This window comes from Mesoplodon mirus (assembly GCF_964341445.2).
Source record: "Mesoplodon mirus genome assembly, chromosome: 3".
Taxonomy (NCBI): Eukaryota; Metazoa; Chordata; class Mammalia; order Artiodactyla; family Ziphiidae; genus Mesoplodon; species Mesoplodon mirus.
The window spans coordinates 170,282,695-170,304,976 of NC_138978.1; the positions used below are offsets into that span (position 1 = coordinate 170,282,695).

The 22,282-nt window shown below is 37.8% G+C and overlaps 1 protein-coding gene across 2 annotated transcripts in view; it reads left to right on the forward strand.

Annotated features, from left to right (window-relative positions):
• VAMP4 (vesicle associated membrane protein 4) overlaps positions 1 to 22,282 on the forward strand; it is a 31,318-nt gene that overhangs the window by 1,891 nt on the left and 7,145 nt on the right. For both annotated transcript variants that reach the window (XM_082616578.1, XM_082616577.1), the window contains 5 exons: positions 1,072 to 1,191; positions 7,284 to 7,330; positions 10,918 to 10,968; positions 19,738 to 19,838; positions 21,775 to 21,854. In XM_082616578.1, coding sequence (XP_082472704.1) covers positions 1,126 to 1,191; positions 7,284 to 7,330; positions 10,918 to 10,968; positions 19,738 to 19,838; positions 21,775 to 21,854 — 345 coding nt within the window. In that variant the 5' untranslated portion in view covers positions 1,072 to 1,125. The remainder of the gene's footprint in view (positions 1 to 1,071; positions 1,192 to 7,283; positions 7,331 to 10,917; positions 10,969 to 19,737; positions 19,839 to 21,774; positions 21,855 to 22,282) is intronic.

Sequence of the window (22,282 nt, forward strand, 5' to 3'; positions counted from 1 at the left end):
TTAGAGGTTCTTCTTGTGGAAAGGGAAAGAGGACTGCTGGGTTGTTACAGGGAAGTGGTCTTTCTAGAACAGAACTGTATAACCTGATAGACAACTAATTGGATAAATATTAAAATTGATCATGCACAGCCATTAATAATTTAGGCCTATGTTTCTGATATTTCAATCAGTAGAGTGACTAACACTATTAGTTACTTATCTTTTACCAAGCCTTAGTTTTCTCTTAGTTTCTTTGTGCTTACTTCAAAGGAGTGTTGTAAAGAGTAAAAGAAAATGTGTGTAAATCTCTGAGCATAGTGCCTGATACATAGTAAAACATTCAGTACACCTTAGCTATTCTTATTATTCATCCATCTTCTAGTCCAAGATACTGGAAACTCGTATTTGCATGTCAGCTTTTTCTCAAGAAAATTTTGAATATGTTGCATATTCAAGCATTTTCCTGGAAAATCATAATGCAAATTAGTATATAAAAGACTGTGAGACTTTCTGTAGCAAACCAGAAAAACAAAAACAAAAAACCTGTCTTTGTTTAACCCAGTACTTTCCAAACTTACCCCTTTTCTTGGAGCACCTAGTGTTATGCATTAGAACAGGACGTTGTAATTGACAGAATGTTTTTGCATATATCCCAACTCCATGCAGAAGCCTAGAAATCACTATTTTACAGATGAGGAAACAGAATCATTGTTTAAGTAACTCCCTAAAAGTGAGAGAATTAGAAGTGTTCTGCCATCTTCTGACTCCAAGTTAAAATCTTTAAGCATTTGATGTCTCACTTGCAAGCGGACAACCTCCTAATTTTCCCCCTCTGCTCTTTGATTTTATAAAAATATTTTCGCTCATTTCCCCCACGTGTTCTCTAAAAGTTACCTGCATTTTCTCTTTTTAACTGTTGTGTATTGAGGCCTAGCATGGAGGCCAGGGTCACCGGAGTGGAGCAGGTGAGAGGGAGCAGCTGAAGTCGGAGAAGTGGAGGGGCCCCACCATATAGGGCCTTGTACGCTGTTTTCAGTGCTTTAGCTTATACCCCAAAGTCTCAAATCTGAGGAAATTTATTTTCTCCTTAAGGTGGTGAAGACTTTTTCTGCTGAGAAGTAGAAGAGTACTTCTTCATTAAAAAAGATGCCTCCCAAGTTTAAGCGCCATCTAAATGATGATGATGTCACTGGTTCTGTGAAAAGTGAAAGGGTAAGTTCAGAATCTTAATCTTTAAAAAAGAAAGATTCAAAATATCTTTTCTTTCCTTTGTAAATAATTTGTTTTAGAATAATCTAATATTTATGGCTATATTCGAATCCTATTTGTTTTCTTCATAGTAAACACTAAAAAATATATGTTACTTAGATTGGGACTCAACCAAATTCTATTTCCATTATTGACCAAATTATGTTCCCAGCTTCTTTCTAGTCTTTCAAAGGGAATTTTGTGCAAATACACAATATCTTATTTAGTACTCTGGAGCCAAATGTGGTTGGAGTTCCTCAGAATTTTTCAGATTTTACAAAGCTAGTTAGTGCACATTATACAAGAGCCTTTTGGGGGTCTAGAGCAGCACCTCCAAACATACTAATATTTCTCAGTGGAATGTCTGATTATTCTAATTAAGCATATAAATTAGCTAATATCAATTCAGGTAAGATTTTCCTCCAAATGAGTTTTGACTCCAAAGCTTATAAAATCTCTTGGTTTTCAGAACTTTTTAGATTTTGGAATTGCAGATAAAGGATTCTGGTCCTGCAGTTGCCACAGAGTCCAGAGCAGCTTTTATATAATGTTCAATTTTTAGTTTATTTCAGAACATTCTGTGCAGGATTGTATAAATCTAGAAATTATGCAGCATTTTGGAAGATAGCATTGATATGAATATTGTAGATAGGCTACTTTTAGAATAAGTAATCAATAAGTATTTATTGAGGGAAGGAATTAGAGCTATTCTTTTTCATCCAGCAACCTAAAGCCCTCCCGCACTTCCTATCTTCTTGCCAGTCCTTTCTTTTCTGATTCATGCAACAAATGTTTATTGACTGCCTACTATGTGCTAGGCATTGTGCTAAAAACTAGAGGGCATGGTCTCTGCCCTTAAACAGCAGATAGTCTATTTGACTTCATTTTACATGCTCCTTTTTTGCACAACCTTAGAACCTCTGTCCAACATCTTATGATTTAGGAGTATCTTGAAATACAGTACAGGAATCATTTGTCATCCCTTTATTCTAACTCTTTATTCAGTGTCTGTTTTTGTTTTGCTTGAAGGGGGACACAATCCACCAATAGACTAACTGCTAGTAAACTTTTTAAAATAAGCTTTATTTACTCAAAAATATAAAATATACAGTTTCAATCAGTTCTACTTCTAAGACCATAACTATGGCACTTTCTTTTTACATTGTTGGTTGAATACTACTGCAATTTATTGTAAAAATAGGATATTAAATAGCAGAATTGAAAAAAAAATTGGCTGTTTAAATAGAGTCCTCCTTTTGAATGTTTATCAGATCATGAAATTTGGTAACTGATTGGTTCTAAGAATTTATAAATTACTTTTATAAAACTTTAAAAAATTTTGTTCCTCTTTCCTATAACACTTTTTTTTTTTTTTTTTTTTTTTTTGTGGTACGTGGGCCTCTCACTGTTGTGGCCTCTCCCATTGCGGGGCACAGGCTCTGGACGCGCAGGCTCCCCGGCCATGGCTCACGGGCCTAGCCGCTCTGCGGCATGTGGGATCTTCCTGGTCCGGGGCACGAACCTGTGTCCCCTGCCTCAGCAGGTGGACTCTCAACCACTGCGCCATCAGGGAAGCCCCCTATAACACTTTTTTGATAACAGCTTTATTGAGATATAATTAACATGCCATACAATTCACTCATTAAAAGTGTACAGTTCAGTGGATTTTAGTAACTAGTATTTAGTACCAAATTGTGCAACCATCACCACCATCAATTTTAGGACACTTTCATCATTCCAAGAAGAAACTCTGTACTTTTTAGCAATCATCCCCCGTTCTCCTCATCCCTTCAGCCCTAGGCAACCACAAATCTATAGATTTGTCTATTCTGGACATTTTATATAAATGGAAGCATACACTATGTTGTCTTTTGTAAATGGCTTCTTAGCATAATGTTTTCAAAGTTCATCCATGTTGTAGTATATATCAGTACTTCATTCTTTTTTATTGCTGAATAATATTCCACTATATGAATATACTACACTTTCTTTATTCATTCATCAGTTGATAGACATTTAGGATTACTTATACTTTTTGGCTATTATGAATACCACTGCTATGAATGTTCACATACAAGTTTTTATTTTCATTTCATTTAATTACATATGTTTTCATTTCTCTTGGGTAAATACCTAGGAGTAGAATTACTGGGTATTATAGTAACTCTATGTTCAACCTTTTGAAGAATTGCCAAACTGTTTTCCAGAGTGGCTGCACAATTTTTACATTCCCGTCCAGCTGTGTATGAGAGTTCTAATTTCTCCACATTTCTCCTCACCACCAATTTCTCCTCACCAACACTTGTTATTATCTGCCTAGTGGGTGTGAAATGACATCTCATTGTATCTCATTACCCTTTTTTGATAATGTATCCCTAGCTCTTGTGTTTTTGTTCAGTGAATAAGTGTAAAGACGTTCATTTTCATTGTGTTTCTCATTGGGCAACTATAATAAACACACTTTAGTATCATCATCCTCTAAGGCAAATAAACTGTATTGTAAATGTAATGATTGTTACTTATTAGCTAGAAATATTTGTTGAAGGAAGTAATGTATCTTCCTGAATATTATTGACTTTGAACATGTTTTCATGTGGTCATGGCCGTTTCTTTTTTTGTTAGGAATTGTCTGTTTCTCTTCTTTGATGATTTTTCTATAATGTGTCTTTTTCTTACTAGTTTGTCAGCGATCTTTATAAAAGAGAGATGCCAGACCCTTTAGTCTACAAATATGTTGCAGATTTCTTTCCCAGCCTGTTACTTGCCATTTAACCTTGTGTATGATATTGTATGTTCTTTATGTTTTAAATTTTTATGTAATCAAATTCATGAATTTTTTTTTTTTTAGAGATTCTGGGGTTGTTTGTGACTTAGGAATAATTTACTCATCTTAATAGTTAAATACTTATTTTATATATTTTCAGTCTTTGTAATTTCATAAATAAATGGATTTAAGGTCACATTTTCTTTTAGGTACTGCTGTGACCATACTCTACAGATTTTGTTTTGTAATGTTCCCAGGGTCATTCATTTCTAATTAGTTTGTTAAGTTTACATTTACCTTTTAACATTTTAACAGAAGAGTGTTTTAAAATTTCCTTTTATTTGTTTTAATTTCCATTTCATTATGCCCAGAGAATGTGACCTGTGTAATTTCTAGTTTGGGCTATTTATTAAAATTCTTTTATTGCTTATTCATTTCTTGGATATTTGAAAATAACATTTGCTGAGTACACAGTTCTAGATTATTTATTTTTTTGTCTTCCTGGTTTCTCCATCTTTGAAGGATATGTTAAAGCTTTCCTATGATTTTTGAATGTATCCATTTCTTCTTATAATTTGAGCAGCTTTTGCTTTATGTATTTTGAAACTATATTGTTACATATAAACATTTGTTGCTGTTAAATCTTGGTGGATTGTGCATTTTGTCATTGTAAAATCTTATTTGATTGTTTAATGCTTGTCCTAAAATAATCTCTTTATATTACTTTTGCTAACTCTAACATTCTTTTTGTTAGAATTTGATATCTCTTTCATCTCTCTTTTTTCTTTCATCCTTTATTTGGCATTTATTTTAGGTAAATTTCTTATAAACAGATATTGGCTGCAGTTTTTTTGAACTCTAATCATGTATAGTTTTTACTTTGAGTAGGAGCATTCACACCGTTCACACTTATTAAGGTAACTGATATATTTGGACTTTCCTGCACTCGCTAGTCCCTCTGCTGGCAGTGAGTGTTCTTCACCCTGATCTTTGGTTGGCTCTTTTTTATTGTTTGGATCTCAGCCTAAATTTTACCTTTTAAGAATGATTTTCCTTGACAGCCTAATCTTATTTAGTCACCCTGTCACTTTTTATCCCATCACTGTTTTAATTCTCTGCCTAACATTCATCACCGTCAGGTGTTTTTCTGTAAGAGCTCAGACCTTGTCTGTCTTGTCCAAAGCTGATGCTTGGGACTTAGAACAGTGCCTAGTACATAGAAGATGCTCAAACATAGTTGTTAAATGAATATTGAACACACCCTCTTTTCATTTTCTTACTCTTTGTGTATTATTTATTATAATATATAGAGATAATGATATTCATTGTATTTCTTATGTTTTCCCTATTTTCCCTAACTTCTGTAGCTAGATTGATTATTTTTCCTCACTTTTTCCCTGCCTCCAGGACCACTAGGCAGTTAAAAATGTCCTCCCTTTCTTTCTCTTTCCCTCTCTCTTTTTAATTAACTTTATATGTTAACAATAATGTTTAAATTTGTGTTCTCTCTCAACATGCCAAAAACTATGCCCCTCCACACTACTTTTTCATTCTAGGCCTCTTCCCACTTCTCCACTCCTCTCCCCACCAAGTTGAGCATGTTACTTTGCTTTTAACTTTCTCATTTTACTCTCCACTTCCTGCTTTTGGGTTTTGTGAGAAAAGTTTTAGATTCTTTTAGAATTTTTCTTTATATTATGCATTTTTCTCTTTCAATAGCTGTAAGTTATAGTTCACAGTCATCTTCTATTTAGTTTTTTTTTGTGTGTTTTTTTTTTTTTTTTGCGGTACTCAGGCCTCTCACTGTTGTGGCCTCTCCCGTTGCGGAGCACAGGCTCCGGACGCGCAGACTCAGCGGCCATGGCTCACGGGCCCAGCCGCTCCACGGCATGTGGGATCTTCCTGGACCGGGGCACGAGCCCGTGTCGCCTGCATCGGCAGGCGGACTCTCAACCACTGCGCCACCAGGGAAGCCCCTTCCATTTAGATTTGACCACACATTTTATTAGATGTACTGGGTATATCAATCTCCATCTTAAGATCTTTGTTCTGATTTAATTTTCTTTTTAGCTGGTGTAATTCCTTGAGTAGTTTCTTCAGAAAAAGTACATGGGTGTTGTATTTGCTTCCTGTTGCTGCTTTAACAAATTACCACAAACTTAAAACAACACAAATTTATTATAGTTCTGGTGACCAGAAGTCCAAAATGGATCTTGCTGGGCTAAAATCAAGGCACTGGCAGGGCCATGTTCCTTCTGGAGACTATAGGGAGGAAGCTCTTTCCTTGCCTTTCCCAACTTTTAGAGGTTGCCTGACCTCCTTGCTTATGCCCCTTCCTGTATCTTTAAATCCAGCAGGGTGACATCTTCCAACCTCTGTCTGTCTGTCTGTCTGCCTCTCTCTCTCTCACACACACACACACACACACTCTTCTGCCTCTCTCTTTTTTAAGTACTCTTGTGATGACTTTGGGCCCACTATATTGATCTTCCCACCTCAAGATCCTTGATTTAATAACTTCTGCAAAGTTCCTTTTACCATTCAAGGAAACATTCACAGGTTTCGGGGATTAGGACGTCGACATCTATGGGGAGCCGTTACTTGGCCTACAAGTTGTATACTGTTTGAGTTCTTGCATGCTGAAAAGGTCTGGTTTTTGCTCTTCTTCAGCCTCCTTTTGGAACTTTATATCTTCCCCTTTTGGGGAGCAGGTGAGACATTCCTTATTTTAAGAAAAACAGTTGTATCTTATAAGGTAAAAGTATAAAGTTGTTTTTGTTTGGAAGTTCAAATATGTGCAGAGGACTATTCGTAGGCCGAGTGGCTGTTAGGTGGACTGTGCCAGTTAATAAACCCTTGTCTCTCAGCTCCAAACCTACCTTCTATACTCTTCTCTCTGATGCTAGAGTTGGACTCTGCAGCTACATTTCTCCTTTGCCCCCAGCTTCTTCTTAGGTTCTGCTGATAGAGAGAGACTGGAAGGCAGGGGGAGGAGGAAGGACTTGCCCCTCCCTGATGGCCTGCATCCCTCACTCCCATGCCAGCTTCAGTGACCTCTCTACCTTGTGGTCAGTCAAAGGATTCCAGGCTTATAAGCATTTCCTTAGAAAGTCTGCAGTGTGGTTCCATATCTTTCAGCTTCCAGTGAAGCACCTGTAATTACTCTTGCCTGTGTCTGGAAGCTTGGAGTTAAGAAATTTCACCAGGATAGAACTTGTTTCATTACCCTGCCCCTGACAGTTGGTAAGCCCCTTGGAATCTAAAAACTCAAGTCTTTTTCTTTTTTTGACAGAGAAATCTTTTGGAAGATGATTCAGATGAAGAAGAGGACTTCTTTCTGTAAGTTTTTTGTTTTTCTTTTTACAGCTTTATTGAGGTGTAACTGACATACAATAAAATACATATAGTGTACAATAAGAGTTTTGACATATTCACTGTACACCTGTGAAATCATCATGAAATTCAAATAATGAACATAGCCATCACCTCAAAAGTTTCCTCATACCTCTTGGTAATCTGTCACTCTCCCAGTCCTAGGCAGCCACTGATCTGCTTTCTATCACTGTAGTTTGTATTGTCTAGATTTTTTTTTTGGAAGTGGAGTCATACAGTATGCCTCTTTTTTTTACTGGCTTCATTCACTTTGCATAATTATTTTGAGATTCACCCATGTTGTTGCATGCATCAATAGTTTGTTTCTTTTTATTTCTGAGCAGTGGTCCATTATATGAACATACTGCAATTCATTCACCCATTCACTTATTGATGGATATTTGGGGTGTTTCTAGTTTTTAGCTATTACAAATAAAGCTGCTATAAACACTCATGTACAGGTTTTGTGTAGACTTATGCTTTCATTTCTCTTGGGTAAACAGGAGTGGAATGGCTGGTGTATGTTTACAGCTGTTTCCCAAAGTTGTGTACCACTTTATATTCCTACCAGTACTGTATGGGGGTTCTAGTTGCTCCAGATCCTCATCAGCACTGCATATGGTCAGTCTTTTAATTTTAGCCACTCCTGTGGGTGTATAGTAGTATACCATTACGGTTTTAATTTGCATTTCCATAATTACAAATTATACTGAACATCTTCTTTTGTGTGTATTTGCCATCCTTATATCTTCTTTTTATTTATTTGTTTGTTTGTTTAATTTATTTATTTTTGGCTGTGTTGGGTCTTCATTGCTGTGCGCAGGCATTCTCTAGTTGCGGCGAGCAGGGGCTACTCTTTGTTATTTCAGTGGCTTCTCTTGTTGTGGAGCATGGGGACTAGGCGCACAGGATCCAGTAGTTGTGGCACGTGGGCTCAGTAGTTATGGCTTGTGGGCTCTAGAGCACAGGCTTAGTAGTTGTGGCTCAAGGGCCTAGTTGCTCCGTGGCATGTGGGATCTTCCCAGGCCAGGGCTCGAACCGGACCGGGGCACGAACCCATGTCCCCTGCATTGGCAGGCGGATTCTTAAACACTGCACCACCAGGGAAGCCCCTTATATCTTCTTTGATGATGTACATGTTAAAAATCTTTTGCCCATTTCTAAGTTTGTCGTCTTATTAAGTTGTGTGTTTTTTATATATTCAAGATACAAGTTCTTTGTCAGATATATGTTTTACAGATACTTACTCCCAGTCTGTAATTTAATCTTTTCATAACTGTATCTTTTGAAGAGCAGAGTTTTGATTTTGATGAAATTAGTTTATTAAATTTTTCCTTTCATTGTTTTTGTTTATTTAAGAAATCTTTGCCAAACCTAAATGTTCTAAGATTTTCTTCTTTGTTTTCTTCCAAAAGTTTTATTGTTTTGACTTTTACATTTAGGTCTATAATCTATTATAAGTTAATTTTTTTATATATGGTTGAGTTAAGGGTGAAGGATCATTTTGGGGGGGCCGGGGAGCATATGGCTCTCCAACTGTTCCACCACCATTTGATGGAAAGATGATCTTTTCCCCGTTGGATTGCTTTGATGCTCTGTCAGAATTAATTAACCTGGTCAGTCCTTTGCAGTTTTGATTAGAAAGGGCCTCAGTTTTATTTGCAAAGTCAGGAAGGATGACATGTTGTTGCAAGAGTTTTCTCTGGAGGCTCATACCTCCAGAAGGGTATGCCTGGGAGGAAACATTTATCTCCCACTTTGCTATAATGTTGTGGAGTTTTTTATAGAGGCTTTTATTTTTCCAAATAAAAAACATTGTATAAAACATTTTATAGAAGTAATTGACAGCCATGAAGCAATTGGCAAAAAGAGCCTGCAGGATGGAAATCAGATCCAATAACAGGAAATAGTATCATTTTTGGCAGCAAAGTCAGATGAAGTGGGAAGATAATTTCCTACAGGTAACAAGGTTTCCAGAGTCAAAAAGCTAATTGCTCATAGTGCCAATTACAGTGAGAAGCCTTAGACTAGAGCAACAGCTACCTGTCAACAAAGGACTCAGTATTGAAAAGGTCAGATGCTTTGGCTAAACAAGTGATCACCCGAATGTAAGTGAGAAACAAACTTTTCAGGCTAACTGTACACTGGAGGTTCACTCCCAAATAATGCTGTACATCTTCCAAAGGGCCTGACGACAAAACCGGCACACTACCACACCCTGTGGTTCTGTCTATGTATTAAAAGGGAGACAAAGCTAATAAAATTTCTGAAATAATTTTTAAAAAATTAATCAACACGGGCTTCCCTGGTGGCGCAGTGGTTGAGAGTCCGCCTGCCGATGCAGGGGACACGGGTTCGTGCCCCGGTCCAGGAAGATCCCACATGCTGCGGAGCAGCTGGGCCCGTGAGCCATGGCCGCTGAGCCTGCGCGTCCGGAGCCTGTGCTCCGCAATGGGAGAGGCCACAACAGTGAGAGGCCCGCGTACTGCAAAAAAAAAAAAAAAAAAAAAAAAAAAGTTAACACCTGTTGATTATTATGAAAAATAATCCTGTTCATAGCAGGATTATTCATAATCGCCAAAAGGTGGAAGTAACCCAAGTGTCCGTCAGTGGAAAGATGGGTAAACAAAATATGGTATGTACATACAATGGCATAGTACTCAGTATTAAAAAGGAAGGAAATTCTGACACATGGTACAACATGGATGAACCTTGAAGACATTAATTATGCTAAGTGAAAGAAGCTGGTCACAAAAGGATACATTTTACATGATTCTTCTTATCTGAGGCACCTAGAGTAATCAAATTCATAGAGACACAAAGTAGAATGGTGGTTGCCAAGGGCTGGGAGGAGGGGGAAATGGGAAATTAATGCTTAATTGGTACAGAACCTATTCTTTTTTGAGTTTTATGGTTTACACCTTATTTTCTATCATCAGAATATGGAAAATTACTTAAAACATCCAAAAATTTTAATTTTCAGAGTATTAAAATGGATTGGTTTAAATGATACAACACTCAACTATTATGGAGAGATAATAATTTGAGAAATGTTAATATTTTCGTAGACCCTTAAATTTCCCTTTAGTTATGTTGCTAAGTTTTAAGATGAGTAATCAAAAAACATACTTGAAAAATTTTAGTGTTTTGAATGGATTTTTCTCTACATCCATCCCCCCAAATCAGCATTTCATTAGAGCCTAAATTCAAGGTAGTTGGACTTCTAGTGTTCTATAATTGATCATAAAGTTATTCATAGTCACTGGCACTTTAGTTGTTATGGTATTTCAGAGTTTAATGATTAAAACTACCTGTGTATAACTAAGAATTATATTAAAAGTGATAACATTCAGAAGAATTAAGCTGTGATGGCCTGCACTAAGTACCAATGAAGTACAGACATGATTAAATATCATTAGGTTCCATCAGTACCAGTAATATGTGGTTCCTTATGATAAATGATCCATGTTTAGAATTCAGCAAGTGTGTGTGTTTTCTGTTTTGGGGTTTGTTTTAATGTTCTCATTAATATGTACTTGGTGTTTTGTTTTCAGAAGGGGACCATCTGGACCAAGATTTGGACCTAGAAATGAAAAAATTAAGCAGTAAGTTTGTGAGACACTCATTTGTTTAAATGATTATCATATTTCTACAAGGACCAGGGGTTGGCAAACTACAGCATATGACCCAAATCTGGCTGCCACCTAATTTTGTGAAGTTTTATTGAAACACAGCCATTCCTAGTATCTATTGGCTACTTTCAAACTACAGTGACAGATTTGAGTAGTTGTGACAGAGACCTTATGGCCCACAAAATCTAAACTCTCTATTATCTGGCTGGCCCTTTACAGAAAAATTTGCTGAGCCTTGATGTAGACTAATATTACTACTAGGTTGTAAAAACCCAGTCATTCTTTTCATTTTCACAAAGTTACCTCTTAATTATAGCTAAGGAGACGCAATTCCTGGTTGTTGGTTTTCTTAATTTAATTATTATATATCAAATTCATTTATTTAGCATAATCTCAAGGTCTATTTTGGTTTTAAATCTATAGCTTGATTCCCATTTTCAGCATGATAATAAAAGTAATATAATAGATTTAGTTTTCTGAAGTACAGTATCTTGTTTATATACTTCCAGAATTTGTTCATATCTATTACTTATCCTAATCCATTTATTGATCTAAGTTTTATGGCTCATTAATTTTCAGTTTAGAGCTTTTCTGTATATATTGTTGATGGTAGATGGTGGATAATGCTGTAGTGAATGTATCTAATATTAGAATCATATGAGTCCTGGCAAGAAGGGAGAAGGAATGAATGGAGCAGTGAAGTAGGCCTGGAAACTTACCGAGCTATAAAAGATAAACTGAATGGCCCAGGTTCAGGATCTAAGGAGGGGTAGTTGCTACCCTAAGTCTGGATATAGATGGCACATAGTGGGAAGGGTACTGTAATGGGATATCAAGTTATTGATGAGGGACTTTCCTGGTGGTCCAGTGGCTAAGACTCCACGCTTCCACTGCAGGAAGCACGGGTTCGATCCCTCTTAGGGGAACTAAGATCCCGCATGCTGCACGATGTGACAAAAATAAATGAATGAATGAATGAATGAATGAATAAATAAATAATAAACCACAGTTTAAAAAAGAAAAAAGTTATTGATTAGATACTTGGGCTTTAGTCAGGTAGTGGTTGGTGTAAAGAAATAGGTCCACACTGAGCCTGATCCTAGCTCATGGACTCTGTAATACAGTACCAACAAACTGATTTGACTACTAAATGGGATGTTTTCATTTTCTATTGCTGTATAACAAGTTACCCTAAACCTAGCAGCCTAAAACAGCAAACATTCATCATCTCACATTTTCCATGGTTCAGGCGTTCAGTCACTACTTAGGTGGGCCCTCTGCAGGGTCTCACAAGGCTGAAATTGAGGTGTCACCAGGGCTTTGATCTCATCTGAAGCTCCTGACTAAGCTCAGGTAGTTGTTGACAGGATGCACTTCCTTGCAGCTGTACAACCCACAGTGCTTGCTTCTTCAAGGCCAGCAGAAGAGAGAGTCTCTGCTGCTTCAAGTGTCTGATTCAGCCAGTAAAGATACAATGAGCCACTTAGATTCAGACAGTTTATTACTTACATAGATTGTCAAAGGAAGAGTAGCCGAAGGTGCCAGCTCCCTGGGTTCTTGTCCTAAACACCAAAAATGATGATACCAAAATAGAAGGGTCCAGGGGGCTGCAGTATGAATAGTGAGATGCCCTATTACAAAGGAGCCAATTCTAGCCTGCAGCTAAGTGGTTTTATAGTCTGCGGGTATATCCTGCACAAAGCCTTATATGTCATCAGAACCTGGGAGGTGATAAGAAACTGTCTCATGACAGTCTCCTAGGGGAGATGGGGAGGTGAGTGGGAGATGGCCTCAGAAGCCACTCATCCTCATCTTTGGAAGGATCACAAGGCATTCAAGGTTGCGAGGATGCCGTGGCAGAGCCAGTGCCCTTCTCTGAGCCAGAGTGACTTCTCTGTCCACCCACATATATACCTCAGCTGCCACAGGAGAAGACGACTCCACTGATGACACACCTGTTTTTTCCCTGCCAATGTGCTTCATTTCTTGTCTGACATCCTTCTGCAGAGTGAGCCTGGTACTGAGTGTGGCCCAGTGAGTCTTTTGAGTATGACTTTCCAGCTGACCCCAAAACCAGTGCCAGTTATACAGAGTGGGCATTGCAGGATATGTCTATGTTAGTAAGTGCCAAGCACACATGCACGTGAATGTGTATATGTGCATATTAAATTACCATAATAACGTTGGTGATCACAGAATTTTAGAAGAGTAAGGCACTGTTGAGGAAGTGTAATGGCTCTTACTCTAGAGCTGAAGGCTTATCATACGTACTCAGAAGGTGGTCAGTCATCAAAACACACAAATTAACCCTTGGCACAACCCCATGAGTGTTTACCGAACCAGGGCACGACTCAGGCGTGTGCCCAAAGTGGCCCCAAATGGTGGAGCACAACCCGCCACGCTACTTGCCCAAGGACAGATTCCTGGCATTTGTTTAGTAACTAAAATTGGGAGCACTGGTGAGTTTCTTTAAGGTGTGTTGTCACCACTTAATGTGTAACGTTTCCATACAGGGTGTTTTTTTGATGTGTGGATCAGCAACATTGTTGCTTTGTCTGCATTTGATTGACATGTTGATAACAGATTAATCCCACAAAAATGCCCAGTGTCACTTTTTTTTTTAATTGAAGTATAAGTTGATTTACAGTGTTTAATTTTCAGGTGTACAGCAGAGTGATTCAGTTATACATATATATATATTCTTTTTCAGATTCTTTTCCACTATAGGTTGTTACAAGATATTGAATATAGTTCCCTGTGCTGATACAGTAGGTCCTTTTAATGGGTTCTTTAGTATTCCAGTGTCACTTTTCAGGGAAGATTTTTGGGAAAGATTTTATTTTTTTATTTTTTATTTTTGCAGTACGCAGGCCTCTCACTGTTGTGGCCTCTCCCATTGCGGAGCACAGGCTCCGGACGCGCAGGCTCAGGGGCCATGGCTCACGGGCCCAGCCGCTCCGCAGCATGTGGGATCTTCCCGGACCGGGGCACGAACCCGTGTCCCCTGCATCGGCAGGCGGACTCTCAACCACTGCGCCACCAGGGAAGCCCTGGGAAAGATTTTAAATAGTCACATGCCTATATAAAAAATTTATGATTCTTGGGCCTCCCTGGTGGCACAGTGGTTGAGAGTCCGCCTGCCGATGCAGGGGATACGGGTTCGTGCCCCGGTCTGGGAGGATCCCATATGCCGCGGAGCGGCTGGGCCCGTGAGCCATGGCCGCTGGGCCTGCGCATCCGGAGCCTGTGCTCCGCAACGGGAGAGGCCACAACAGTGAGAGGCCCGCATACCGCAAAAAAAAAAAAAAAAAAAAAAAAAAAAATTTATGATTCTCTTTGGAATGTTTCCTTTGCTTTTAAAATAAATAGTAGCATTATAAATGCCACTCCAGTGAATTGTAGACATTCTCTGCCACAGGTAGGAAATCTCCTATCTATAGCCTTGGTCCAACAAGTTTAACTTAATTCCCCCAAGGAATGTTCCATGATGAACAGATACATATATATACATATATATATGTATATATGTACATACATATATATATGTATATATATATATAATTGCAAAACTACAGCATATATACTACATATAGTATATATGCATATGTGTGTATATATATATACACACATATATATATATATATACTTGCAAAAATACAGCATATATTTAAAACTTTTTTTGTCAACAGTACCTTAAGAAGCCACAAGATGGGGGTGTTAACTGTGAAAATAAATATTTTCTTTATAAAATAGCAGATGAGTGTGTTGCAGAGCATGAGCTTTTTTTTCCTTAATGGAAGAACACTGACATTAAACACATGCTAAGTGTTAGGAACCGTGCTAAGTGTTTAAAACACACTTGTCACATCTAATTCTCATAAGGGAAAGATTATCATATTCATTTCAAAGGTGAGAAAATATGAGGCTCAAAGAGGCTTGCAAAATGACTTGCAAAGCCACATACATAGTAAGTGATAATGCTGAATTGCAAACCCAGATCTCTCTGTGTCCAGAGCATGGCCTCTCTACACTACACCATGCGGCTTCCCTGTAGTGGTGATAATTAGAATAAAGACATCTCAGAAACACAAGTGCTGTCAGACTCTAAGGAGGATTTAAAACAATGTTAAGGGCTTCCCTGGTGGTGCAGTGGTTGAGAATCTGCCTGCTAATGCAGGGGACACGGGTTTGAGCCCTGGTCTGGGAGGATTCCACATGCCGTGGAGCAACTAGGCCCGTGAGCCACAACTACTGAGCCTGCGTGTCTGGAGCCTGTGCTCCGCAACAAGAGAGGCCGCAATAGTAAGAGGCCCACGCACCGCGATGAAGAGTGGCCCCCGCTTGCCACAACTAGAGAAAGCGCTCGCGCAGAAACAAAGACCCAACACAGCAAAAATAAATAAATAAATTACTAAAACAATGTTAAAATGTCTTTTCTCTACGTCTTGATATTTTCCTGGGTATGTTCTCTCTTGTATCCTTTCTTCTACTATATGACTCTAACAGGAAATGATATAAATCTCCACCCCCTCCTTCAAAAACTTGCTTTTTCTTTGAGTCCCTAATTTTCTATTTCAGTTAATGACCATCATCTACATCTACTCAGTTGCTCAAATTATAAATCTAGAAGTTCTCTACCCTTTTCTTCCCCCAACTCCATCACCCATATCCAGGTAATGGTTGGTTGCTGAAATATCCCCTCCTCTTATTCCTTTAGCCTAGAACTTTCCCACCATCCATCACCTTTTTTACTCTGCCCAATTCACTCTTAACCTCTCAAAACTCAGCACCAGGATCTTGATGCCATCTCTGGTCCAGGCTGGATTCATCTAGGCTGCACGACTGATACCAATGTGCTTCCTTCCATTATGGCACTTGACATATGGTAATATAATCCTAGCTACCAGTGTTCCCCACTAGACTGTAATCTTGCTGAGGATCAAAACGTTCACATCACTATCCTCAATGCATAGCATAATAATAACTCCTTAATATATATTTTTGAATAAATGAAATACTTAATTCAGATCAGAAAATATTCGTTGAATGCCTGTTTTCTACCAGGCACATTTCACATGACCTGGGAAACAGATGAGTGGGACAATCTCTGTTTTTAAGGCATTTACAGTATAATAGGATAAGACCAACATAAAATACAAATAGAAATCAAAGTATTGTAACTGCTATGAAAATATAAAAAATCATGGGGAAATACGTTTTCACTTTTAAAAAAATTATTTATTTATTTATTTGGCTGTGCCAGGTCTCAGTTGCGTCACGTGGGATCTTCATTGTCGCATGCAGGATCTTTAGTTGCAACTTGCTGGATCTTTGGTGGTGGCATGCAGGCTCTTAGTTGTGGCATGTGGGCTCTTAGTTGTGGCATGCGGGATCTAGTTCCCCGACCAGGGATCGAACCTGGGCCCCGTGCATTGGGAGCGCGGAGTCTTAACCACTGGACCACCAGGAGGTCCCTTTCCACTTGTTTTTTTAAAAATTATCCTTTATATTAAAGTAAATAAATAGATGATTTTCTTCTTTTTTTTTCTATAAAAGTTGTGTTCTGGGCATGAAAATATCTTGAAATATAGAAGCACAGTCATGAGATTTTCCGTTATCTTAAGATTGAATGAGAGTTATACAGTAGCTGGATTAAGAGGGTTATACCAGTGGCTAGTAATATGTGAAGGAGAAAGTAACAATAATTTATTAATCACTTGGCAGGAAAAATTAAAATGTTGGGTGGTTTCCATTAGCCATAGAGATTACACGTGTGTCATGTTGTTGAGGTAATACCCCTAGGTTTATCATAATCTAGTAAGACTTAATCTGTAATTTTATGAATTCTATTCCAATTAATCTGCCTGTATTATCCATGGAGTCTTTTGCTTATAGGGATGCTGGGACCATAATGATTCCTTCAGTTATTTTGGTTTTGTTTTAAAATCACATGTAGTATAGGTATATTAATATCCACAATAGCTATAATCTGATTATGTGTAGGTGCTGCCGTACATTCTGTCCATTTCCACCGTGCTGCACCTTACTTTAGGCTATTATCTCTTGCATATGATGGAAAATAACTACCTAGGAATTTCAAGATTGGCCCTTGATAAACAATAGCTCTGCTTCCATTATAGTTAAATGGAGACCTCTACATTCTTATATCTGCCTTATAACTCTTTCTCAAGTAGCTGGATGTGCTTTGCAGGACTTATACCCAAACTGTTCACTTATTCAGCTGTTAAGTATTAAGTGCATACTCTTTCCCAAGCAATGTTACAGGTACTGGGGCTACAAAAGTGAACAAAGTAGGCAAGGTCTCTGCATTTGTTGAACTTACCTTCTAGTGAGGAGCGACAGGAAATAAGCATGTAAATAAATAAATACTTTCGCTTAGTGTTAAATGCTGTAAACAATATAGAGTAATGGGTTAGACACAGACTGTTAAACAACTCTGAAGGTTAATGAAGTGCATTCATTGCACATTTAAGCATACGTTCCATGAGAGCCGGAATTATTGTCTGCTTCGTTCAGTATTGTTTTCCTAGTGCCTAGAACAGTACATAGTAAGCTCTTCTTAATTATTATTATTTTTTTTTTGCGGTACGCGGGCCTCTCAGTGTTGTGGCCCCTCCCGTTGTGGAGCACAGGCTCCAGACGCGCAGGCCCAGCGGCCATGGCTCACGGGCCCAGCCGCTCTGCGGCATGTGGGATCTTCCTGGACCGGGGCACGAACCCATGTCCCCTGCATCGGCAGGCGGACTCTCAACCACTGCACCACCAGGGAAGCCCTCTTCTTAATTATTTATTGAATAAATTGCTTAAGTATTTGTGCCATTGTTCTTGTATAAGATTTTACATCTTTAGCTGTCTACTTGGGAGTTGCAACAAGACCTCTTAGACACGTGGGGGCTCTTTCAGATCTGTGTGGGCAGAAGGGAATTCTCCATGTCCCACTTTAGTTGTGCTTCAGTTTTATACCGTTTAGTGGAATACTGTGTGAGAGGCACAGAACTCTAGGGAGCTATGATGAACCCTGAAGTCTATGAGTGGATAATCAGTGGGTGCTTTTAACATGGGAGGAGGGGTGACTATCATCAAACATAGTAGTTCTACTTGAATCTGAGGATGCTTCTTCCGAAACCGTATGTGTCTAAATGGGCCTTCATTTTGTTTTTAAAGCAAACTTTTTGAAGATACAGCTTCGTGACAGGGAAGGGATAGAACTCTTTTTCAAAATTACACATGTCCTGCCTTACTCCCCACTCACTATAGAGTAGGGGGGCAGTGAGGAGATGTGTATTGTGAAATTTTCTTAAAAGCTTCCTAGGTGATATTTGATAAATTGATACACTTCCCCAACTAGAAAGAACAATTGCATATCCTTATTTATTTAAAACATATATCTACTTATAGTTGCTAGTAATCCACTTTAAACAGTTTTTATATTTTAAAGTTTTTGAGTTATAAGAACTGTGAGTTCATTTTATTTCTCATTTTAAATATTTCTCTGGCATGACTTATTCCATAAACTAATTTAAGGTAACATTTTGTCAAATGATTGAAGCAACAGGGGAAAACTAGACATTTGTCAAATGATTGAAGCAAAAGAGGAAAACTAGACACTTAATCATTTCTGTGTTTATGTACTCTGGGGGTAACTTCTGAGTGAGAGTAGGCAGTTGAGGTCCAATTATTAAATTTTTGAATTTAGTTTAAATCTTCATTTGAACATGGGACTTCCCTGGTGGCGCAGTGGTTAAGAATCTGCCTGCCAATGCAGGGGACACGGGTTTGAGCCCTGGTCCGGGAAGATCCCACATGCCTTGGAGCAACTAAGCCTGTGTGCCACAACTACTGAGCCCGTGTGCCACGACTACTGAGCCCATGCACCTAGAGCCCATGCTCTGCAACAAGAGAAGCCACCGCAATGAGAAGCCCACGCACCACAACGAAGAGTAGCCCCTGCTCGCCGCAGCTAGAGAAAGCCCACGCGCAGCAACAAAGACCCAATGCAGCCATAAATAAATTTATTAAAAAAAAATCTTCATTGAACAGTCTGAAGTTTGGTTGGAACAGGCTCTCATCACCTGATATAAAGAAAATCATATTTTCATTTTGAAGAACAACCAAAAATGTTTACTCTTTGCTCCTTCGTGGGTGCTTCAAAACCCTCCCAAGTGTTGCTCATTGTTTTAAACCCTGTTTAAGAGGAAATTGATGAGCTGTGAAGAGTTATACCCACTGAGCCTTAGTGTCCTAGGGCATACTGTACCTTTCCATTTTGGAAACTGAATATTTTTCATAGGCTTCTAACATACCTGGGCAAACTCTTTTGTTAGCCTTAGTGTGTGAACTGTATGTATAGCAAAAGTAGCTTATAGCTGTGTCTATGTGATGCCTCAATGGCCTATTGAAAAGAAAATGAAACGGATTATTTAGAGTCAAGCTATTGGACTAAATTCTGTAGTTACTGAGCATTCTGACAGTATATTTAATTTGAAGAAACAGGGTTAAGAATAAACTATAAGTTAAATATTACTTTATTTGTATCATGTTCTTTTAATTGCCTGAGTAATCAAGCCCACAAATGGAAGGACTGTTGCTACAAGCCTTAAACATTTTAGAGTTGAATAATTCTGAGAACTTGCTGTTTTCTATCATGTCTAATGAAAGTCTCAAAAACTGTAAAATTCTCAAAAGAATGCATTATTTTTTAATCTTTTTCTTTTAAACTAGTGTTCAGAATCAGGTGGATGAAGTCATTGATGTCATGCAAGAAAATATTACAAAGGTAATAGAAAGAGGGGAGAGACTAGATGAACTACAGGACAAATCAGGTACAGATACTTCATATAATTCTTGATGTTATTAATCTGTATTTTGATAGTTTACTTCTCCCATTTTTCTAGCCAAAGTTTAGGAATCTTGACTTAGGAAAAATGGCATTTATGGTCTTAATGTTTTTAACTTTAGCTCCCTTTACTTTGTTTTTTTTATATACAATTTATTCAAGTATAGTTGATTTACAATGTTGTGTTCATTTCTACTGTACAGCAAAGTGATTCAGTTATACATATATATATTCTGTTTCATATTCTTTTCCATTATGGTTTATCACAGGATATTGAATATAATTCCCTGTGCTATACAGTAGGACCTTGTTGTTTATTCATTCTGTGTATAATAGTTTGCATCTGCTAATCCCAAACTCCCAATGCATCCTTTCCCCCACCCCGCCACCCCCTGCCCTTGGCAACCACAAGTCTGTTCCCTATGTCTGTGTTTCTGTTTCGTAGATACGTTCATTTGTGTCATATTTTATATTCCAAATGTAAGTGATATCTATGATATTTGTCTTTCTCTTTCTGACTTCACATAGTATAATAATCTCTAGGTCCATCCATGTTGCTGCAAATGGCATTATTTTACTCTTTTTTTCTGGCAGAGTAGTATTCCATTATAATATGTACCACATCTTCTTTATCCATTCATCTGTTGATGAACATTTAAGTTGTTTCTATGTCTTGGCTATTGGAAATAGTGCTGCAGTGAACATTGGGGTGCATGTATCTTTTTAAATTATAGTTTCCTCCAGATATATGCCCGGAAGTGGGATTGCAGGATCATATGGCAACTCTATTTTTAGTTTTTTGAGGAACCTCCGTACTGTTTTCCACAGTGGCTGCACAATTTACATTCCCACCAACAGTGTAGGAGGATTCCCTTTTCTCCACACCCTCTTAAGCATTTGTCATTTGTAGACTTTTTAATGATGGCCATTCTGACTGATACAAGGTGGTACCTCATTGTAGTTTTGATTTGCATTTCTCTAATCATTAGAGATGTTGACTGTCTTTTCATGTGCCTATTGGCCATCTGTATGTCTTCTTTGGAGAAATGTCTATTTAAGTCTTCTGCCCAGTTTTCGATTGGGTTGTTTGCTTTTTTGTTATTGAGTTGTATGTAGCTCCCTTTGCTTTGAATCATCTTATTGTTGTATTATTTCTTTAATTGATCAGTTGAGAACAGAAAGATTAAAAATTCATTGTTGAAGAGTTAGATTATTTTTTTCTTTTGTCCTGTTACGTTGATGTGCTTTGTATTTCTCCTGATCTCAAGGAGGATAGGTCTAATCACTTCTTTTCAAACTTATTTCACACATATCTAATATTTTTATCTTATGCTTTCTCTGATGACTTAGTAACATTTCTTTACTGACAAATGTTAGTCTCTGTTCTTATAACAGTCCATGGCACTTATTAGGCACTCACATATTTTTTAGATGATGAATGGCTGAATGAATATCTGATTAATCCTTGACAGACTTTTTTAACCAAAAAACTTATTTAAACACTTTAAAAATACATTGTTTTGCTTCAAAATCAGTCACTTTTGATATCTTCTAAGAATCTAGCCTTCTCTGTTGTAAATTTTTTTTTCTATAGTTGTGCCAAGTATTTGAATTTTTAAAGAGTATTTCTACCAGAATTCATAAGTTTATTTGAAAGCATTGAGGCCCTGGGGAGACTTCTCTTACTCTTATTGTAAAAGTGGATTGAGCAAACTGACCTGCAGCCATTTTTTACTTTTTGGTTTTTTTTTTAGAATACAGAATGCCAGAGTTTGTGGGTAGAGGAAAGGAAAGATGTTTTCATGCTTAAAAGGGAATAGACTTGCAGAAGTAGAAATTAGTGTTTTCTTGTCTTTGTGTGACTAGATAAAAGAATGCTGTTATGTCGATTAATCCTTCTCTCCATCCTCTATGTGATATAGAAAGCTTATCGGATAATGCAACTGCTTTTAGCAACAGATCCAAACAACTTCGAAGGCAAATGTGGTGGCGTGGATGCAAAGTAAGTAAATTGGAAGATATTGGATAGGTCCGTCAGCATATCCAGTGGTATTTAAAGACATGAAGAAAAAAGGGCCTCTAGGTGATAAGCTCTGTGGGGAACAGGACTACAACTGTCTTGCTTATTATTATATCTTCTGAACCTGGGACATGGTGGAACTCAGTAAATATTTGTTGAATTAATATCTTATGGGTCAGAAGTAACTAAAGGAATCAAGCAGTGCCTAAAAGGATGTTTTCATGGATTTCTTCATAGAGAGTAATCCACAGTTTATTAATAATTTAGCTTCCTCTAGATTTATCTTGTAAGCAATATTAACTTGTAATTTATTTTTAGTACGTTTTTGGAGCAACCTATAGCATTACATAGAGATATTTAAAAGACAGAAAGCAAGCCAGAGAAAAATATAATTTTCTGTTGGATGGAGA